Source organism: Felis catus, chromosome D4 (assembly GCF_018350175.1).
Source record: "Felis catus isolate Fca126 chromosome D4, F.catus_Fca126_mat1.0, whole genome shotgun sequence".
NCBI classification, from domain to species: Eukaryota; Metazoa; Chordata; class Mammalia; order Carnivora; family Felidae; genus Felis; species Felis catus.
In genome coordinates, this window is record NC_058380.1 from 17,876,142 (window position 1) to 17,899,599 (window position 23,458).

General features: G+C 43.1%; 1 protein-coding gene across 9 annotated transcripts in view; it reads left to right on the forward strand.

Moving 5' to 3' along the window:
• Positions 1 to 23,458, forward strand: part of PCSK5 (proprotein convertase subtilisin/kexin type 5) — a 461,238-nt gene that overhangs the window by 181,503 nt on the left and 256,277 nt on the right. For all 9 annotated transcript variants that reach the window (XM_023243354.2, XM_023243355.2, XM_023243356.2 and 6 more), the window contains one exon: positions 18,189 to 18,401. In XM_023243354.2, coding sequence (XP_023099122.2) covers positions 18,189 to 18,401 — 213 coding nt within the window. The remainder of the gene's footprint in view (positions 1 to 18,188; positions 18,402 to 23,458) is intronic.

Below are 23,458 nucleotides of genomic sequence, written 5' to 3' on the forward strand. Positions count from 1 at the left end.
AATTCTCTTTTCTTTCATCGTCAAAACTTCCCTCTCATCTGTGTGACGGCCATCCACACACTGTTAATTCTATCTCTGAAGAAAGAGGGGAGACGCCCTCTGGCAGTCTTCTTGTATTTTTCCAATTACTGACTCATTTCTTTTCCCCTTTGAAACCACTGTTCATACTTGCCCCCTACGAGCTCTTTTTCCATCGTCTCTTGAAGCAACTCGTCAGAACCCCGACCCCTCACTGCACCGAGGCCGTTCTTATCTAGACCAACAGTGACCTTCTAATGTGAAACCCAGGGCTCTTCTCTGAACCCTCATGTAATCCGTCCTGACAGGGAGGCCCCGCCTGCTTCTTCTGGTCCGCAATAAAATACACACCCTCCAACCCTTCTGAACCCTTGTCTCCTTCTGTTTAGTGTATTTACTTACCTTGCCGACGAGTTGTCTCCCCCGTAAAGGCCCCGAGATGGAAATGTTTTGTTCTCGACTGTAACCCAAGTACCTAAAACACTGTTTCGTGATGAGTGACCAAATGTGTGAGTAAATACACGGGTGAATTCCATGCCGGTTTGCTGCACATACTGAATGAATTTACGGAAGGATCACAGTTGCATTGCTGTTTATTATAATACGGAAATGAGTGATTAGCTACATGGTATAGTCTGGTGATGAATGCACTCAGACTGTAGATTCCGACTCTCCAGTGGGTTTCAGTGCGTTCTTACCTTCTTCAAGTCAATTGCCTCTCTCAGGATCAGTTTGTTCCTCTGTGAAATGGAGCTAAATGCTGGCAGTTACTTTATCGGCCTGTCATGACGATTATGTGATTAATGCGTGTACAATATGCAGCAGTTTCTGGAACATAGCAAAATCTCTAATTATGTTACCGGTCTTAATCATTATCACTTCTGAAAAGGCCAGGGTACTAAAAGTGAAATACTAATTAATCATGCAGAAAACTGTCGTAAGTCTTGATTGTCCATAATCTCTGCATTTAATCCATTTCATATTGCTGAATGATCCTTAAAGAAGGTAAATATACAGTCTTGAGATTATTAAGGAATGGCCAAAATAAATGGGACAAAACATCCAAGAGAATATTTCCTGAAGTCTGAAGGACTTTCCTGAAGTCCATAAAACACTAATTAATAAAATACCCCAAAGTGGGGTAGGGGTAGGTGGAGGATTTTGCTATCAAGTAGGCTTGAAAAACATCACTTATTATATGCTCCCTTTGGGCATATGAAAGGCTCTGAGAAGTTCTGCATTAAGGAAATGCATGTAACTTGATTCCGTGTTCTAAACTCTAACCACGCGAAAGCTTTATTTTCATAACTCGTTTTAAATTGGCGTCAACTTTAACTTCACTTTCAGTTTGAGTTTGGAACTTGCTTTGCAAAAATTCAGCTAAACCCATTCGACCTGTAGAGTCAGAACATTAGAACTGGAAACGATTTGAGTGGTTGAATCATTTTTACAAACATTTGTATATTCGTTTACTGGTTGCTATCACTACGATTCACCCTGTCTACCTTCCTAAAACGTGTGATTTCTTCTTTTCCCGGGCTACTCATTCAGTAAGCCTCTCTCTCCTGTCTTCCTTTCTGAAAGTCTGTGAAATGTGTCCTCTTGTCCTCACAGTTAGAACCAACCGCTCCCAGAGGGACTTGGGCCATAGAGTCCTTCCAAAGCATCCATCCTCCCAGCTTGAGCTCCAACTTTCAGTTCAGCGGGAATAGTGCAGCCAAAGAAGAATGTTTTGTATGTAAATCTTGCCCTTTGTCTTGTCTTTAAAACTCATCACTTCTCCTTATGACCGACAGGGAACATTCTAAGCTTCTTAGCAGGGCACAGAGGTCTCTCACAATCTTGCCGGGGGTTGCAGAATCGAAATCTTACGTGTCGTCAAAGGAAAGGACCGTTTCAGAATTACTCTCATTCAAGCTGACAGGATTCCACTTACCTCGGTGAACCTTTGGCTCCGTATGACTGGCAAAAATCCCCTGCAGGGGAAACTCTTCGCTCTGTCTACCCAGGCGGTTCCAAGTAGGAAAACGATTTTATGAAATGAATGAGGCAATCGAGAGTGTTTCAGACAGAGGTGACCTGGTGTTTGGTATCACAATAAGAAGCTAAACTGCCTAAAGTTTTCTTGGATAGACTCATTACTCGTTCATTCATTCCTGATTGCATTCGGGAGACAGTCACTGGGTGATTATAATATTCTAGGTACTTGACGAGGCGGTAGTGAAACACTCAGCCTTTGTCTTTGGGAGGCTCACCATGGAGTGATGCATAAAGGTTCTAAATGAAGTGCAAGCGAATTCCCCAAGTTCCTTCAGGGACTAGAATCTGGTAAGCAATGAGGACAGACGGCACAGCACGCAATAACAAAACTTCTTGTGTTCAGCCTAGTTGCCCTGCAGTCATCTTTTTTTGCCCCATTTGGGTTATGAAACTTTAATCATCTTTGGTGAATTTTTACACAGGCATCTCGTGCATCGACAACTTTTCCTGGTTTCCTGACAAGGATATTTAATAATCTCCTTTAGAAAATAAGCAAAAAAAAAAAAAAATTAGAATTGAATCTTTTCCCTTTTTTTCATAATTAGAAAACCCTATATTCAGATTACCAGGACGTCCCTTATCATTTTACTCAAGAAATATCGCTTGAGCCCCCATTGCCTACCGTGCACTGGTTTGGCAGTTACCTTAATCGTTTTTCTGGAGAAATCCTGTAACTCATTATGGATATTGTAGGAGCATGGGCTATAGAGTTTAGTTTACCATGCTATCTACAAGTATCCTCTCAATTCCAGATCATTTTTCTTTGAGCTTTTCAGGCTTTGGGATTATTAATGAAAGCATTCCAGCGTATTCCTAGCAGAACCAATGTCAAGGGTGGGGAACAAAATTAGGTGAGGTCCAGATCATTGGCCCAGAATCTCCCTGTTGGAACCATGACCTTCATCCTGTCCTCATTCTTGTCTTCTCAGGGGTCCAGATGGAAACCAGGACATTTGATGAACATCTATTAGCACATGCCTGGCTGTTGAGTTTCTTATGAAGTCTCTAATTAATATATCCTCTTCCGAGCATCAGTTTTCTTTCGCGACTTACCAAATTTTACGCCTGATTAGATATTTGGAATATTTGCCGAAAACACAGGGTTGCCTTGCAGTCACACATTGTCTTTTACGTACACACATGTGCACACATACACATTGCTCCACCCTTAAATTAAAGGCATATGTTCACCAGAAGGGGAGAGAAGAGGTATAATGAGCTTGTATAATAAACGCAGTAATAATAATCATAATAAAATTAACTGATTCCACTTGGGAAGAATATATTTTTATCTGATATACATCCAGCTTTAGCAGGCGTGGCACCAGTTTGCATTTTAATAAATGACAGATTGCAGTTAAATTAGTTGGCAAATGTTCTAGAACTTTGGAATGATATATGGGTAGGCAAAGATAGACAGGGGAGTTTATTTAATATCGGTTCCACTTCATCAAAATTGACTCTAACTGGGGTTTGTTTTAAAAAATCCTCCATTAGTATTTAACTATATCCTGGTAGAACTTTGTGTCTTTAGAGCTTTAACAAAGCTAAGAAGTGACTTGCCAAATGGACTCAGTACGCCATTTTCTATTTTGGATACAAAGGATTGTTTGTCTTTGTAGATGCGTATGTGGTTTCACGTTCTATAATCTTCACAAAGTTATCTGATATCTGAGTATGCAATTTAGATTACTATATTACTGTGAACTGTGATGCATTTAATGAGCACAGATTTATCCTAGCCTCGTATAGGTGCAAATGTCAAATGTTTATTGTCACCTTTTTTTTTTTCAGTTTTAGAGATTCATTTTTAACTCCGTGAGTTTATACTATTCCGTTCTAACTCTCTCTGTTTTATATATGGATTAACTAGATATCAGTAATAATCCTTTTTTTCTTTGCATTTGTTCTATTTGTGGTGACATAGAGGGGAGGACATGAGGTCCTTATTAGTCATTCCAGTGTAGTACGGATGTCCCAATTTATAGGGAGAATACAAAATCATACAGGGATCGTCTTAGGTCAAGTTAAGGTCCGTACCAATTCTGAATTTCTGTGATTCAGAACATAAATTTAAGAAAGGCGATGGCAATTTTCTTTAGCAAAACGTGGCAGTAACCGGGCTAAAAATAAGGTCGCTGGGAAATAAACAAGGATAAATTGAACTGACTTGCTACTATCAAATGGTATGGTTTTGAAGCATACACATCTTTTATAGCAGGTTTTTTTCACTTAACCAGAGCTTACCGTTCTCTTGAAGATGGAAACCCTCAAACTTCATATTCAAGATTGTAAACATCATGATTATTATATATTCTGATAGCCACTTGGGTTAGACATGAGGATGATCTTCATAGGACCTCACCAGGTTATAGCTTTGAACGCTAAGTCTTAGCAAAGTAGGCAGCCGGACCATTAAGAAGCATGAGTGCGACTCTGACTCAGTCTGTCCTCTTCCACACCTGTGCTCTTCACCGCCATGCTGGGTGAACCCGCTCCTGCGAAACATGTCGCATGGGCCCCTGTAGGCACATTCAGCTCTCTGTCAACGGTAGCTGTAATTATGGTCATGGAAGTGAACGCTACCCCAGGGAGCTGTCTCTTCTCTAAACTCCTGGGAAGCATCATCTGGGCAAACTGACTTGGCACATTCTGAACTTCACTGTATTGTCTCTTTGTCTTCATCCCTGGAAAGTATTGACCTTGACGTCACAAAGACCCGGGTTGGAATCTCTTTGGTTTCTCTCCAGTGTTTTGATCCAGAACAAGTTACTATGTTATCAGAACTTCTGCTTCCTTAAGAAAACATGATGATAATACTCACTTCATGGAGTCATCATGAAGACTGACAGAGATCTCGTGCTCAGACCTCCCTCTGGTCTTCTCTTCAACAGAAGGGCCCCTTTGATGCGTCTTTAAGGACCCCAGAGTATCCACTGCAGAATCTTGTAAACTATAGAAGCTTAATATCAGCTGTAAATTTTTTTTTTTCAGAAGAGGGATTTGCTTTCATTGAAATCGGCATTGTGTTTATGGGAAGAAACCGTAAAGGGCTGATTTTCTCCCTTTCAGAAATGTTATGGGCTGCTCCACAAAAGATCAAGGTGGTTATTTCGTGGAGGAGAGGCCTATGACATTCAAACCGTATGGTGGGCTTTAGACAGGAACAGCTTGCTTGCTCTGTCAGAGTTGAGCTGACAGTTGGGACCAGTGCACCATGGTGAGGCATTCTGTAACCTAACATAGAGAAGAGTCTAAACCTTTCATTATTGCTGGAATATCCTTCTGTCCTTTCCAAATGCCTTTCCAAACGTTTTCAATAAATTCCTTTCATATTCCTATTGATAGTAAATGGTTTTATTCTCTGTGAAAGGAATCTTTCGAATTTTACCCCTGCAATAGCAATTTAAAGGTGTGGTATCTTTCTGGGCAGTTTCATAATAGGCAATTAATGTTAATATTGAAAATGTCCTTCTCTGTTTCATAAACCTGTCTCTCCTGAAACAATCCTGAGCATGATTTCGCCTTTGCCCTGGGATGATCCAAGATGTAGAAACTTTTCTCATGTATGTCTTCTTTTTCTCCCCACAATGGGAATGCTGGGATGGTGAATGTACCCAGAATGGCTAGGTTGGTGATGTTAATTATTGATCGTGATAATTTCAGAGAGCATGTAAGATTTGCATATATTTATATTTTTTAGCTGCTTGCCATGAGGAATTGAGAAAGCTCATTTGCATGCCCCTCCTCCCAGCCAGTGTTGTTGGGGACCCTGGGAAAACAGCTCGACTAGGGCTCAAAATTTGGAGGCTGTGGGAGTGACCAGAAGTAAATAACAACCTGAGTTGGCTGAGGCTTCAGTGAGTCAGATGCGGAAGACAAGGTCTGAGAAAAAATTGGAGGACTGACCAATATGAATTGACTCCAGAGAGAGCATCAAAAGCAGACAATTGGGGTGCTTGGGTGACCCAGTCAGTGAAGCGTCCGACTCTTGATTTCAGCTCAGGTCACGACCTCTTGGGTTTGTGAGTTCAAGCCCCGCATGGGGTTCCTCCCACTGACGGTGCTGGGATTCTCTCTCTCTCTCTCTGTGTGTCTCTCTTTCTCTTTCTCTTTCTCTCCCTCTGTGTCTCCCCCCCCCCCCCAAATAAATAGACTTTTTAAAAAAGCAGACAATTATTTGGAAATTGTTGATTTGGCAAATGAGATAGAGCAGGAAGAGAAAGTGTTTTTGTATTTTTGTTTTGTCCAATCCACTGCTGTTAACCAGGTTTCCCTAAACCATGTTGTTGCGCACTTTTAGGAACACGCACTGGCAGTACTACGCAGTGGGGATCAGCATTTCAGCCGAGGTGGGAACGGACCCATCTGGTTCCAGCTCTGCCACTCATTGGCTCTGCAAACTTCATTTCCTTAGTTTCCTGATGGAGGAATTTAAATTGTCCACGTACAAACATCTGACATGTCCAGCTTTAAGTAATATCCATAGCGTGTTATTCGCCATTATTTCTTTTTTCTTTTTTCTTTTTTTCTTTTTTTAACATGAAATTTATTGTCAAATTGGTTTCCATACGACACCCAGTGCTCATCCCAGTAGGTGCCCTCCTCAACACCCATCACCCACCCTCCCCTCCCTCCCACCCCTCATCAGCCCTCAGATTGTTCTCAGTCATTTTTTTTTTTAATTTTTTTTAACGTTTTATTTATTTTTGAGACAGAGAGACAGAGCATGAACGGGACAGGGGCAGAGAGAGAGGGAGACACAGAATTGGAAACAGGCTCCAGGCTCTGAGCCATCAGCCCAGAGCCCGACGCGGGGCTCGAGCTCACGGACCGCGAGATCTTGACCTGAGCTGAAGTCGGACGCTTTAACCGACTGAGCCACCCAGGCGCCCCGATTGTTCTCAGTTTTTAAGAGTCTCTTATGGTTTGGCTCCCTCCCTCTCTAACTTTTTTTTTTATTCAGCTCCGCATTTTCATTATTCATTTTGAAGTTCCTAAATGTACAGAATATCTAAAGGTTAATTAATAGGAATGAAATCCTTTGCCTGAAAGCATATTTATTTCCATTAGTAAACACACCTGGGTTTTAGTGCCTCCTGGGTATCCTTCTACCTTGTCTCCACGAAAGACTGATTTTCTTCTTCCACTTATACTTTACAAGCAAACAAAGTGAAAGAAATCTTCGGTGTTGGAATACTGTTGTTATGAGCCAAGGGTCACAGGGGTGGTGCACTTTGGTGAGAAAGTGTAAGAAGCTGGGTTATGGGTACCAACCCTCAGTATCAGCCCTTCTGAAGATGGACAGCTCCGTGACGGGACTGATTCTCCCAAGCCTTTAGTACGTTCATGTTCTACTGAGTTTATATTCTGGCAGATACGGTGGGTAAGCAAGTCATTTTTTTTTTCCTTTGTATATTCACACAGTAAATATAAAAGTAGCCTTTTATCAGGAACCTTGAGTCTGGGGGAGTTCGGAATTTGCAGAATTGATCGTTCTTTTGTTAATATAATTTATTGCCAAATTGGCTAACGTACAGTGTGTAAAGTGTGCTCTTGGTTTTTGGGGCAGATTCCCGTGGTTCATCGCTTCCATACAACACCCAGGGCTCATCCCAACAGGTGCCCTCCTCAATGCCCATCACCCATTTTCCCCTCTACCCCACCCCTCCCATCCACCCTCAGTTTGCTCTCTGTATTTAAGAGTCTCTTGTGGTTTGCCTCCCTCCCTCCCTCCCTCTCTTTGTAACTATTTTTTCCCCTTCCCCTCCCTCTTCTTCTTCTTCTGTTAAGTTTCTCAAGATCCACATATGAGTGAAAACATAGGGTATCTGTCTTTCTCTGACTGACTTGCTTCACTCAGCATAATACCTTCCAGTTCCATCCACATGGCTGCAAATGGCATGATTTCATTCTTTCTCATTGCCAGGTAGTGTTCCATCGTATATATTGTTCTTTATGCTCGTTTTGACCGTTTGTTCCAAATGTCCTTTTAGAAAAGTGAGCTAACGTCAATTTTAGGTTCCCTGAATTGAGCGGGTGCTCCTCACGCCGGTACTAGAACATGAACAATGTCGTGAAAAGACCCCAAATGTAGGTTACAAGTTATAAATGTGTTTATCATTTCACCAGAAATGCCTGCCACTATCGTCACCCATAGTTGATTCCACAATCATACGTCAGATTCTCTATTCCCTTATAAAAGGAAGTTGACTGCCCTCGGTATGCTTGGGAAGCATATAAAATGGATTTTCATTTGCACACAGTCAAATTAATACGATCGCTGATAACTGCATCTCATATGTTCACTATTTTATTAAGAAGTCAACAGAACATCAAAAAAAAAAATCCTTAACCTACAGGGCTTAGTCATCTATTGTATACACAGCAAATCAGGATAGAGAAAGCCTGATGTGGGGCAGAAAAGATGTGTGAGGTCGAGATGGAGGAGAAGAGGGACTGAAGTTGTATCACACAAGAAAACGTAGGAAGACGAAAACGGGACGAACTCGCTAACCATTCACAAAAGCCTTCTTTGCCCTGCTTTGAGTACATTTGCTTTTTCAGTCCTTGTCAATTATCGAACTTGCTGGGACAGTGTAAGTAGCACAGAGTAAGAATGGTGGAGACACTCCGATGGAGTATGTTTTGTCAGGTCAGTCTGTGGGACTTTTGACAGTCCTTCCTCCAAATTCGATTTAGGGCTACATGGCAGCTGTGGGAGTAGGCATGCTAAGGCAGGTATGGAAAGATCAAGAACAGCACTGGGGCGGGGGCTGAAGGAAAACGGGACCTCAGCAGGTGTTGGTGGAGGACACTTTTGTTTGTCAGCTATCTGTTGAAAACATCTTGGGGAAACATTGGGAACCATATTCAGTCCTAGAATTTTTACTTGGAAACAAGTAGAAATAGTGAGCTGTTGGCTGCATTCAGATGACCAAATAAGTCATAATTAACAACTTCCGAACGTTTTTTAAATGTGTATTTATTTTTGAGAGACAGAGTGTGAGCAGGGGAGGGGCAGAGAGAGAGAGGGAGACACAGAATCCCAAGCAGGCTCCAGGCTCCGAGGTGTCCGCACAGAGCCCGACGCGGGGCTTGAGCTCGCGAACTGTGAGATTGTGACCTGAGCCCAAGTTGGACGCTTCACCGACTGAGCCACCCAGGCGCCCCAGTTTGGTTTTTAAATACTTAAAGTAGTTCTTCTGTTTAACTTAGTAATTCTTAGAGCACAATAAGTATGGGTGGCTCAATCAGTTGAGTGTCTGGCTTTGGCTCAGATCATGATCTCACAGCTGATGAGTTCGAGCCCCACGTCAGGCTCTGTGCTCACAGCTCGGAGCCTGGAGCCTGCTTGGGATTCTGTGTCTCCCTCTCTCTGCCCCTCTCTCCCTTGCACTCTATCTCTCAAAAATAAATATTGAAAACAAAATTTAAAAAAAATTATTATGTTTATTTATTTTGAGAGAGAGACAGAGAGACAGAGTGTAAGTGGGGGAGGCGCAGAGAGAGAGGGAGACAGAATCCAAAGCAAGGCTCCAGGCTCCGAGCTGTCAGCGCAGAGCCTGACGTGGGGCTCGAACCCATGAGTGTGAGATCATGACCTGAGTCGAAGTCGGATGCTCAACCGACTGAGCCACCCAGGCGCCCCTGAAGACAAAATTTTAATAATTATTCTGAGAGCAGAAGCAGAATCAAGTGAAACCTGTATACTCTTTACATCAGGCATTGTGACTCGTGGCTTGAGTAGATCATAAAAATATGGGTTGCACGTGCTTATTTTCTGGGTGAGGGAAGATACCACAGTAGTGGCCCGACAAAGTTAGCACTTTGGCATGGGATTGTTTCTGACAAAGCAGCACTTAACTTCCAGATCCCTAACCCTCAGAGGGTGCATTTCCTTTGACTCATTAAGAACATCTCATTATCTGTCTTATTCGATTCTCTTATGTTTCGGTGTGAAGTGGCCCACTTTATTCCCTGGGTCCAAATAAGTCTCAGATACAGCTGACCCTTGACCAACGTGGAGATTAGGGACACTGACCCCTCCCTCCCCTCCCCCGCTCAGTGAAAAATCCATGTGTAAATTTTGATTCCCCCCAGCACTTAACTACTTGACCGGAAGTCTTAACCATTAACACACAGTCGATTAACACCAATTTTGTGTGTTATGTGTATTATATACTGTCTTCTTACAACAACGTAAGCTAGAGAGAAAAAATGTTAAGAAAATCCTAAGGAAGAGAAGGTACATTTGTGCTCCTGTACTGTATTTATTTAGAAAAAAATTCACCTATGAGTGGATCTGTGTGCACGTCAACCCTGTGTTGTTCAAGGGTCAGCTGTGATTAATGTTCCCACCCCAGTCCCAGTCTTGCCTTCATGAACGGATTGAAGAGACAGTCGTAGGCTTTAGTCTGTCCCAAAGACGTCTTATTGACATCTGTATCATGACTGCATTCCCAAAGAAGATTCTGCGGCACTGAGCTTCACCAGGGTTGTCTCCAAGGCATTGGGAGCTGTGTGACCCCCTGTTCCTGATTTGTTCTCAATTCCGGATTGTATTTCTTGGATTACTTCTTAGGTCGCTTTTAAGAAGCTTTCGCTTCCACATGAAGTATCTGCTACTAACGATCATGATTCAGAGGGTCGTTAACTATTGCTTCCACAAGCAATACGTATTTTAGAATTCTGGGGCAGTTTGTGTGACCACCACAGATGCCTTCCAGAAGTGTGCTGTTGTCATTTTGCCTTTACGTCATGTTTCCAGAATAGACCTGTTTCTGTCAATGAACTTGCTTCGTTAAGGAACAAGTTTGATTTTGTGAAAAAGATGATCGATTTTGTTAAAAGAGAGAGAGAGAGAGAAGCCATTCCTTCTTCATATCTCAGCTACTAAATCGTTGTGGGTATCCTTTCTTTGCCCACCCTCTTCCGGCCTGAAGCCCCTTTATCTGTGATCCCGGTGTGGAAGAGCTTCCGCGGCGGGTGGTGGTCTTTTGTCACTGAGAGCAGAGCGGTGACGGACTTTGGTAACAGGGTATGCAGGCGACGCTTGGAAGACATTGCAGACAAAGGAACGTGTCTCATCCGAAACATCATACGTTCCATTGGCCTGCCTCTTCCTGTTGACACACATAGACACGTGCATTCTGATCAGACTTGTCGGGACCTCCATTCCCCGCATCCACCACATCCTTGTTATAAGATGGTTCGCCTGTTACTTAGTGGTACTCGGTTTCCTAATCTGCAAAGTACGCATCTCACTTAATGGTATTGCTCTGAATTAACTTACATTTGTGAAAGCACAAGTATGGTGTCCGGCCACATTTTTTTTTTTTTTTTTGGTATGTGGAAGTCTCTGGTCACTTACTCACTCTCCTTTAAGAATCCTTTCTAAACGATGTGGGAGAAGAAAATAATATTAAAATACCAAAGAAAACCTACCTGTATTGGCTGAACGATGATCACACCCTTTTAAAGAAAGAAGTTTGGGGGCGCCTGGGTGGCTCGGTCGGTTAAGCGTCCGACTTCGGCTCAGGTCATGATCTCGCGGTCCGTGAGTTCGAGCCCCGCGTCGGGCTCTGTGCTGACAGCTCGGAGCCTGGAGCCTGTTTCAGATTCTGTGTCTCCCTCTCTCTCTGCCCCTCCCCCATTCATGCTCTGTCTCTCTGTCTCAAAAATAAATAAACGTTAAAAAAAAATTTTTTTTTAATTAAAAAAAAAAAAAGAAAGAAGTTTGGTTCCATCAAACTCTCTAGCTTTCAAAACCTGGCTTGGGGGCTAGGGTTTCATTGATAATGCGGTGTAAAGTAGCCTTTTCTGACCTCCTGAACCACAAGAAAATCTAGGTCCTCTCTAGCCTTTATGAACGAAATTATGTGGTATTATAAATTGATTTTTGTAGGGCCTACACAAGAAGGAACGCATGCACAATTAAACACACGATGAAACAGAATAGTTCGCGTTTGGTCTCATGGGTCTAATGTGGATTTCACGAAACACTTTGCCATGAGTTTACTAACTTTTAACTTAGCACTCAGTTGAAGTGGAGGGCTTTGTTTTTTTCTTTTTTTTCATCCCAAGCCATATTTAAATATGACCGGTGTGAATCACAGTACTTTACCAAACTAGAAAATGTCATTTCCTACACTTTGGGGGAAATACGTTGCCTCAAAATTCTTTTCTCTTTATGCTATTCTGGGCACCTGCCCTTCCCCCTACATCCCACATTAAAATTTAATTCTTAAATTACTCTGAGTTTTTGGAGAAACGTCCAGATCTTCTTTTACCACATATGTTTTGGTTTTCTGACGATTGCACACTGATGAAACGTGCCATGCATCTGTAGTAAATAAATCTCTGAATTGCTAATTGTTTCAGATTAACCCCATAGATCTTTAGCGCAGGTCTGTCTGGCATTTTCAGCTCACAGATTTAGTCCGTTTATTTCTGGGGCTTTAATCACACGTGCTTTTAAACACACGCTTTTGAACACGCGTGCATAAAAGTCACAAGGCCTCGTGGATAGTGTGGCTATCAGCATCTCTTTATTCTGTTACCTCCATGGGGGGGGGGGTAGGCCGCCCTTTATCTCCTCACGTTGGATTCATCAGCTCAGGCTACCATACTGGAATACCACAGACTGGGGGGCTTAACATCAGAGATGTGTTTTCTTGAAGTCTGGAGGCTAGAAGTCTGGAAGTCCATGATCAAGGTGCCAGCAGAGTTGGGTTCCGGTGACACCTCCCTCTGTAGTTTACAGACAGCCTTCACGCAGCCTAGCCTCTGTGCATATGCTCCTGGCTTCTTTCTTTCCCTATAAGGACACCAGTCCTGTCAGATGAGGGTGCCACCATTGTGACTTCATTTATTCTTGATTGATTACCCTCTTCAAAGGCCTTATCTTTAAATACAGTCATATTGGGGGGGTGAAGGCATCAGCATATGAATTTGAAGGGGAGAGGACACAACTCATTCCATAGCACATCTTGGGGACAACACCGTATGTCTCCCATTAGATTCTCCAGATCCCTTTCCCCCTTCTGTCCATAAGCTCCGTGCTCAGGGGTACTGATCTGTATGCGTCCCAGTTCCTCCGGCTTCTGGTGGGGGTCAGCCAGTGGGATACACTGGCAAGAAATGGGAGAGAAGGAGAAAGAGACTAGGGTCTCAGTACATATTCCCTTGACCCCCTTCTGCGCAGGACCGACATGGGTTGGCATGTCCCCGATCGTTCTCAACTTCTACTAGCCCCTCTGTTTCCAGTTCCAGTGACCCCCCCACTCCTCAGCTTCCTTCCTTCATGAGGGGGTTAGGGGTGATTATTGACCTCATACTGTCCTTTGAAGTTTCCCTTCACCATGCCCAACCATAACATGATTCCTTCAAATTATGCTTGATGGAAGGATGTCACCTCTGTCTGGAAGGCACATTTCCAGAGCCGGGGCAAACCACTGTTCTAGAAACCAAGAGGATCTCCAAAGGACTCCATGATGACATCATTGCTCCTTCACAGTGGTGTCACCTCTGGATGCTGCCATAATAGAATGACTTGGGGTCCTACTTCTAAGGGAGTCCTGCTCAGGTGGGGATTTCTGGGTGCACTTTTGCATCTGAACCTATGTTCTTCCCCCTGAGAATGCTCAGGACCATGTATGCATCCTTTCCTTCTCGTTTGAATCCTGCTGCTACCAAGTCTGGAGAGAATCTGGAGACTGGTCTGTCATTGGTTCTACTGCCAAACTTCAATAAAGACACTGGAGACTTGGCTAAAAACACTACAGCCACCACTAGCCTTCTCTTTGCCCAAAAGAAGATTGTTGTTAAGGGTTAAGGGCACAGGCTTTAGCTCCACTTGGATTTCAAGCTCTGGCTCTGGCATTCATGAGCATTTCTGAGCCCCAGTTTGACCATCTGTAAAATGGTGATATAGATTTGAATTACACAGAATAATGTTTGTACGATGTTTGGTGCATAGTAAGTTTCTACAAATGTTAGCCTCTATTGTTTTTAGTGCATAGTGTGTAAAACCCCTCTTGCTCATAAAATAAAAGTTACCTCTTAAGAACTGGCCCTCTGAGGGGTGCCGGGGTGGTGCAGTCAGTTAAGCGCCCGACTCTTGGTTTCTGCTCAGGTCATGATCTCATAGTTCGTGGGTTCGAGTCTCACACCGGACTCTCTGCCGATGGCATGGAACCTGCTTGGGATTCTGTCTCTCCTTCTCTCTGTCTGTCCCCGCTTATGCTCGCTCTCTCTTTCTCTCTCTCAAAAATAAATAAATAAACTTAAAAAAAAAAAAGAATTGGCCCTGTGTTTTCCTTCTTAATGTGGAAAACATTAAGAGGGAAATAAGTGTGTTTGTTTCTATTTATAAAAATCCTACATGGTCATGGAAGGATGGTGTGAGAAAGAAAACTCTTTCCTATTCTTACCAAACAGAATAAGTTCTGTTACATTATCACTTTATGGCAGCTGTATGCATATAAATTTATAAACATTGGGGCGCCTGGGTGGCGCAGTCAGTTGAGCGTCCGACTTCAGCCAGGTCACGATCTCGCGGTCTGGGAGTTCGAGCCCCGCGTCGGGCTCTGGGCTGATGGCTCGGAGCCTGGAGTCTGTTTCCAACTCTGTGTCTCCCTCTCTCTCTGCCCCTCCCCCGTTCATGCTCTGTCTGTCTCTGTCCCAAAAATAAATAAACGTTGAAAAAAAAAATTAAAAAAAAAATTTATAAACATTAACTTCTTTACACATGCACACGCATCTGCACACACACCCACACACACACGTACATTTTTTTAAACTGAGATCGTATTATATCATTTTGTATCCTCCATTTGTAATTACATTGTGAACATAAAAATACCTGCTAAATATATTTAAATACCTGTTAAATATTTTTTTTTTTTCAATCAAACAAGTTTGGGCGGCGCCTGGGTGGTTCAGTCGGTTGAGCCACCGACTTCAGCTCAGGTCATGATCTCATGGTTTGTGAGTTCGAGCCCCGCCTTGGGCTCTGTGCCGACAGCTGAGAGCCTGGAACCTGCTTCAGATTCTTTGTCTCCCTCTCTGTCTCTTGCTCCCGGCTTGTGCTCTATCTCAAAAATAAATAAATAAACATCTTAAAAAATCAAGTACGTATTTAAAGATCCTTTCATTGCATTTCTGTGTGCATCGTAGGTACACAGTCATAATTTTATACAGGTATACAAATGTGATTGTGCTATATGTGCCTTTTCAGAGTCGTGTGGTTCTTAATCTATTATCGGTTACAGTGGTATTTAAACTTGGAGTGTTTTGGCATTACGTCATGTGTTCTGTTGACCTGTCAGATAAAGCTCCAATGTAATTGTGCTTTTTGCCACAGCACAGCCTCTCAGAGAGAGGGCACGTATTGATGATGAATTTGACCCTTCTTTCTCTGGCTGTGATGTTCTGTCTCTGAGGTAAGGAGATGAGGCACCGGGGTTTCTCAACCTGGCCATCTACACCATAGTGAGGAGTTAATTCCTTCTGGAGATTTTCAAAGCATTGACCAAAATCCTTCGTTTATGATGGCTTGGTGCTTTTTGTATCCTTCTGTACATTTCATGAATATTTTGATGGGAAACTGAAAGTTGATAAACCAGACCCAGCTGTCTTGTGGCAGTAGCATCCAGAACTTTCTCTCCCTCTCTCTTCATGAATATTTCCCATTCCTGTCTGATCATATTGCATTTTTCCACACTGAAGGACAAAAAGAAATCTATGTGCAGGTCAGTCAAGTCGTGTCATAAATATTCTGTTCCTTGAGGTTTCAAGGTCACAGACAGTTTATCAAGGATATTTCAAATTCTCCGTCGTCTCTCTTTCCTTGGCTCTTTTACCAGAAATTCCAAAATAGCAGCCCAAATACTTTCCCTCCACCTGAGACCATAAAAGCTAGGGCCTCGAAGCAAGGAAGAGGTTCAGCCGTCAACAGCTATGTGACTTTGGTGACCACTCTGTCATGACCAAATGATAGATTTTGGCCTCTGTGTCCGCCAGTGTGATTTCTAGTTTTAAAAAGGTAAAATTTCTGAGGGATTCAGCTCTGACAGTTCAGAGAACTGCTCTTCACTTTGGCTTATTTCTGCCTCTTCTTCTGAAGATCTCCCCTTATGGAACCAAATCGCCATTATGCTTCGGTACATCTATGTTCTACTTTATTTATTTCACAACCTTAGGAAAATCTTCAAGTACGTGCCAAGTTTTGGCCTAAAGAATGTAACCCTACCTCCTAGCCTTGTAAGAAAGAATTCATGGATCTGGTTGAAGAAAGGTATCTATAAGCAAATCTGTTTGGAAAAAAACATCAGATTGTTTCCACACCCCCCTTAGAGTTTTGCAATGGATGATCACTTACTAAGTTCTGCAATAGGGGAACCTGTTTTATTTTGCTTAACTTAGACTTTCCAAACATTCTTAACCTTGGAGTTCTTTTATTTCTGGTAGTATGCGTTAACATCCTTCGTAATTAACGCCCATGCCGTACATAGGGGAGGCACAGCTCTGGAAGGCACATAGTCCCTAATTCTGCTGCTCACTGGCGACGTGATCTCAGGATAAATACAAAACTTCTTCACACGTCATATCGCTCGGATGTCAACTGAGGGAGCATAATGGCACCCATTTCACGTGGGTGAAGATTTATAGCACTATTGCATGTCTGTGGTAGTTACGACTAACAGTATTCCAACTCTGGGGTCTGGCTCTTTGGGTTCCAATTTTGTCCCTCCGCTTCCTGACCTTGGGAACATTTCTTAACTTCTGTAGCTCAATTCTTCATCTATCCAATGGGGACGAAGATTGTACCATTCTCACAGTGTTGTTGGAAGAGTTCAGTCTGATTCACGTAACACAATTATAAATGTGCCTGTCCGTGGTGGGTACCTAATGAACGTTAGCCGTGTTATTGTCATCATTGGTGCTCTTGTTACGTCTGTGAGTGTATCACGTGAAACGGATTATTTTATTTTATTTATTTCAATTTAAATCCAAGTTAGTTAACATATAGTGTCGTAAAAGTTTCAGGAGTAGGATTTAGTGATTCATCACTTACATAGAACACCCAGTGCTCATCCTAACAAGTGCCCTCCTTAATGCCCATCCCCCATTTAGCTCAACCCCCCACCACCTCCCCTCCACCAACCCTCAGTTTGTTCTCTGTGTTCAGGAGCCTCTTATGATTTGTCTCCCTCTCTGTTTGTATCTTATTTTTCCTTTCCTCCCTTCCCCCGTGTTCATCTGTTTTGTATCTTACGTTCCACATATGAATGAGATCATATGGTATTTATCTTTCTCTGACTGACTTATTTTGCTTAGCGTAATACATTCTAGTTCCATCCGTGTTGTTGCCAATGACAAGATTTCATTCTTTTTGATCCCCAAGTAATATTCCATTGGACGTATATACCACATCTTTCTCCATTCATCAGTCGCTGGACATTTGGGCTCTTTCCATACTTTGGCTATTGTCGATAGTGCTGCTATAAACATGGGGGTGCATGTGCCCCCTTCGAACCAGCATTTCTGTATCCTTTGGATAAATACCTAGTAGCACAGTTGCTGGGTCATAGTGTAACTCTATTGTTAATTTTTTGAGGAAACTGCATACTGTTTTCCAGAGTGGCTGCACCAGTTGGCTTTCTGAAAGGGATTATGTTAGATTTTTTTTTTATTGGGGTGTAATTGACCTATAACATTGTATTAGTTTCAAGTGTACAAAATAATGCTTTGATGTTTGTATATATTATAAAATGAGCACCACAGTGAGTCTCGTTAACATCCATCACCAGGCATAGCTACATTTTTTTTTTTTTTTGTCCTAGTAATGAGAACTTTTAAGATCTACCCTCTTAGCAACTTTCAAATAAGCAATACAGGATTATTCTCTGTAGTCAGTCACCAAGCTAGACATTACATACACATTATTTTAGTTCCCAAAAGCAGCTCCTCTCACCTCAAGAAACAGCTTAAATCCAGCATATTATGAAAAGACTATCACAGCCCTCCTGCAGATGTTTGATGGTGCCTGTTGATTTTGACCTTCTCTCCATGTAGAGTCTGTGATCTGTATTTTCCATCATGTAACTTTTTCTGTTTGTGAACAGGGGCGGAGAGGCCTCGGCTCTGTTTTTGTCTGGGCCTCAGGAAATGGTGGAAGGAGCAAAGACCACTGTTCCTGTGACGGCTACACCAACAGCATCTACACAATCTCCATCAGCAGCACAGCTGAGAGTGGGAAGAAGCCTTGGTACCTGGAAGAGTGTTCGTCCACGTTGGCCACCACCTACAGCAGTGGAGAGTCCTACGATAAGAAAATAGTACGTGGCATTTGCATGTCATGATTTATTCATTTATCTTTCACTACGAAATACAGAGGAAAGGGGCGCCTGGGTGGCTCAGTCGGTTAAGCGTCTGACTTTGGCTCAGGTCATGATGCCGCGGTTCATGAGTTTGAGCCCCGCGTCGGGCTCTGTGCTGACAGCTCAGAGCCCGGAGCCTGCTTCAGATTCTGTGTCTCCCTCTCTGTCTGCCCCTCCCCTGCTCACATTCTGCGCCTCTCTGTCTCTCTCTCTCTCTAAATAAACGTAAAAATAAAAAAAAAAGAAATACAAAGGAAGAACCATAAACTTATACGCAAAAGTAATACATGGAAATAGGCAAGTAATATATGGAAATTAGCTGCTGACGCAATACAAGTATTTGTAAGTTTCGTCATTCTGTTATTGGAAGTGCTTATCTGGGCCATTCTATTCCAGCATTTGATGTGGTCTTCGACATGAGTAAGCTTTAGTTTTATTGAAGACAAATGAGCAGTCCACTTTGACCTTGCGAGTTAGTGGTAGAGAAGAGACCAGTTCCGACACTCAGCCTACTTCCCTTATCCCTCTGTCCCCATACTGCCTTTGACACTTACCTTCAGCGCTTCGGTTTCAAAGTGGGTCTGACTAATTCCGTGGGAACTAAACCGATCAAAAGGTGCTTTTCTACTACTGAGGCACCAGCTCGCCTGAATGAAGAGCACAGAAGTCCTACGTGATCGCCCGCTTACCCGCGTGCCCTGCTCTCCGTGCAGAGAACTGATTGAGAGTTCAGGATGCAGGACCAGCCTGCTTGGGTTTTGTTCACTGTTGAACCATTTACTATAGCTGGGTAACGTTAGACACATTACTTAATTTTTCTGTCTCAACAAGCCTCATCTGTAAAAGGTGAGCATTTAATATTGCATGGTTTATGGCATTATTATTACAAAGATGATGAAGAAGTAAATAAAAAGGGCTTTGCATACTCCTTGAACCACTGATGCCAAGGAAGTTCTGACTTTTGGGGTGCCCAGCGCCGTGCCTCTGGTTCTAAATTTCAAACACCTTTGCATTTTGCTCTTTTCTTGATGATAGTTTTGTAAACCGTCTCAGGATTTGTCTCTCTAAAGTGAATCTAAGCTGCTTCACTTGACATTTTTTAGCATTTAGCGAAGACCCTTCTCTCAGGTCTTGTAGATTCATGCAAATTTGGGTCGCATCTGATTACACAGGGAGGAAACACAGCACTCCCTTCGTGGAATTCTCCATCCACATCCATTTGGGTCTTCTTGATTATCCTGGTTATCATATAATTTTCATGTGTGATTCCTTAGCTACTTTTCACTACCTTCTTTAGTTACATTTTTCAGATTGATTTAAATAAAAATCGCCTACCCATATCCATATCCCCTCTGCCCCTAGCTTTCCTTAATTCCTCCACAATAACTGGGTTAAAAAATATGTACATGAATCTACCTTTAAGCACCTCCAGCATTCATCAGTAAACATAACCCTGCAATACAAAGTAAAATATAAAAGGAGAAAACCCAGAGATGACAAGTACCACAGTTTCCTGGCTTTCTTAATGGGAAAGTGATGTTCCGTGATTTTTTACCTTCATTATGAAAATGTTATAATCCAGGAGTGCCCCTTTTGCTCTCAAATTTGCTTGTCTCTCAGAACTCGCGGTCAAGGTCCACTAAAACTAAGTGGCATCCGTCAGTTCTGCACCATAAAAATCCTGATGGAACTCTCTGGAATAAGAGTTCTCTTTCTGTACCTCTCGAGTCTGAAGGCAAATTTGCCATTGCTTCAAAGTGAATATGCCCGTCGACTCCTGTTTTCCTTGTGTGGTGATTGCCATGGAGAGGGTACCATGAAGTTCCATAAATGCCTTTCTTAAGAGAAATGTACAACCCAGTGGGCAAAATATCAAAGGAGAAGAAAAGGTTTTCTGGGTCCTGGATGGGAGAAGGCAAGATGGACAGACCTCAAAATCTCTACGTGAGATTTACTCCCTAGAGTTGACCTTCCTAGCCCCTCATTATGCTGTGATACTATGGTGGATGCTGTGACCACCCCCGCCCCCAACGACAGGCAGTCATTTAGGATTCTCCCAGGGACGGACAGAATGATCCGTTCACTGGATGGATTCATTCAGCCATAGACTACACTTTCTCCCTAACTGCTGCTTCTGATACCAAAACCTTTGCTGACTCACTTGATATATGTAACCTATTTGTTTCTCACTTCTTTTGAATCTCTTTCTCCCATTTTCGTAGCAACAACTTATTAGTAATTTTTCTCCATCCCGTTCTTAGAATCTCTTTATATTGCCCGAATCTGCAAATTACCGTAAACTGCAGAGGAATTTGGGAGCTGTTTCAAGTTAGAGTCTCCAGCCTTAGACCCATCTCTCAGTGGCTCAGTGACCCTCAACACTGCAATCTGTACCCCCCACCCCCCGAAGAAAGGCACTTTGATCGTGAACATGTTAACAGTTTGAACATGAGTAGAGTTAGCAACAACACCGGCCTTTTATGGTCCAGCTGACCCCTTTTCCTTCTAGATGTCAGAATGACAAATAATCCTGCGACGTGCCTGGGACCTTTTCTTTACCAGGCTTTGAACCAAACGCCGGTGGGCCCTCAGAGGTGCCCACTTCCTGTCAATGGCACTGTGATTGAGTGTTGCAGGAATGGTGGTGACTGTCCCCCGTTTGTTCTGGGGCTCTCCTCCCTGGGCCATTCATTTCCTTGTGCCATTGCAGCTTCTTCAGGAGAGCACTGTTGTCATTTCTTGTCTGTAGAGCCCCATTGTGCTTTGAACCAGGCAGATGCTAAGGATTCAGGAGAGAGGAAGGATCGCTCTGCTTCAGGAAAAGCACTTTTGTTCAATAAATTTGACTTGTCCCCAACAGAATGTTTTGCAAGCAGGAAAACCTGGCCCTGGGTTTCAGATCGGCCACATCTCTGTCCCTTGGTTTCCCACCACGACTGTTGGTACAGTTGTGGACCTCGGTATTTCATTCATGCTTTAATCGATTCAGATCGGTAATGGTCTTATATCTTATTACAGCACGTGAAGCATCCGGAATAGCAAGATTACTACAGTAAGAAACTCCCCTGTAAGCTCAACAGAAATCAGTTGAAATGACTGATTATTATAAAGCCACATTATCAACTAATACGTTTTTATTAACAATATCGCATGCTTCTTATTCCGTGCCAAATACGTAATACGTTCACAGTTACGGTAACATGCCATAAATATGGCATTTTTTCTTTATCCTTCTAATTAGTGCCAGGTCCTGGGCATGCATTAAATGCATGGTCTCATAGTACCCTCAGAACTCTACACAGGAGCACCAGGAACCGTCCTCACTTCACAGATGAGAAAACTAATGCTTGAAAGGTTGAAAGAAACTTAGGCAGTACGTGATGGAGCCTGGATTCCCACCAAAGTGGGGATGGACGCCATCTTGTAACCAGGGTGCTGTCACGCTCTGGAGACTTCTCAAGGACACCCACCATGGGGCTGTCTGAAAGCACGGTGCTGCTCTCACCTGTTTGGGGTTCTTTTCTTAGTGATAAAAAAAAAATACGTATCTTTAGAACACATAGGTATCCATTATTTTTCATTCCCGGTGATTTATTTTGATTTTCACGTCCTAAGGCCTCCTGATAATCCCCTAAAACAATCAGTACTCTTGCAAAAACCTAAAGCTCTTTGCCAATCCGAGTCGCTGGTCCCCTGTGTCAGCCCGGAGCTCGTCCAGAATTTGCTTTCCGCGTGACGTTCAAGCTAGGGCTCTCCCTCTTGTCACAAGTGTCCTCTGTTAAGGCCCGGTACCGCCAGATAGCACTTCATTTGTGCTAATGAATTTCACTCCAGGGAGGGTTTTTCTTGTTCCCCTCCCCCAGTCCCTTTTATCTTGTTCAATTTTCTTCCTCGCGTCCATAAAGCTGCTTAATATATTACACTTTTTCTTACTGACTGCCTGTTTTGCAGTAGATTGGAAACTACGTGAGGTCGAAGATTTTGTCTTGTTCCTTCCCAGAGCCTGAGCTTAGTAAATATGCATGCATAAATCACTATCAGACGCTGGGAAGGATGGGAGCCGCATGGATTGTTTACGCAGCCACAGGAAGACAGGGAAATGCTCTGTTTCTTTAAGAAAAACTCCTTCTGGTAGGTTGGTAAAAGGCAAAGGCATTTGGCAATAATGTATTTCGCATCTGAAATTGCCCACAGGAATCTCGCCGTAAAGGCGTGCGTGCTACCTTTCTTAGTGTCCAAGAGCGCTAAAGATCCCATCTAAAACCCTTCACTGCCTCCTGAAATGTCTCCCAAGTTCTGATTTGGAAATAAAGCTTCCCTCTCTCCCCAGTCCCTCCCATCGTTAAATGATCTCCTTCTTTGGGGACTCGTTCAACCTTTGCCCTTTTTCCTCTGGTCATTTGTCTTAGAGATTGGAATATGGCCTTGATCCTGTTCCTCCTGGGAGGGGTCTTGTGAGCCAAGGGTTAGAGAGTACATAGGCTCTGCTCAGCCCATTCCTGATGTCATGTTATTTATTTGTGTTCCCAACAAACTTGCCCCCCCGGGGTATCTCAGGTTGGACTGAGTGACCAATTCCACGTGGAGGAATTGTCTTATTGCTTTTCATGTTCCTAAGCAGCTACAGATTTTCTCTTCTCATGGAAACATCCTGATCCCCACCCCCACCCTCCCCCGCCACCCAAATCATTATTCAGGTACAGTCACCATTCACAATGGGGTTGATTTCTGTCGTCTCCCTGTTTCTTCTTTTGGCTTGAGAAATGGCATTCTTTTTCAAGCAGGAGACTGGCAAATCCAGATGTGTTTAGTTTGTTTGGAAGCTTGATACATAGTCTCTTGAGAATGTTAAAAAGAGGAAATGAAATTTGCTCCTGAAAAGTTCCGATCTCGATGGTGGCCAGAAGGAGAAGGTCGATACCCACTTGCCGACTTGGGCTGGATCTCAAGGCCAAGTCTGCTGCCATGGCCGGTGGTGGCCTCGAAGGGCCACCTTGGCTCTCGCGGATGACTAT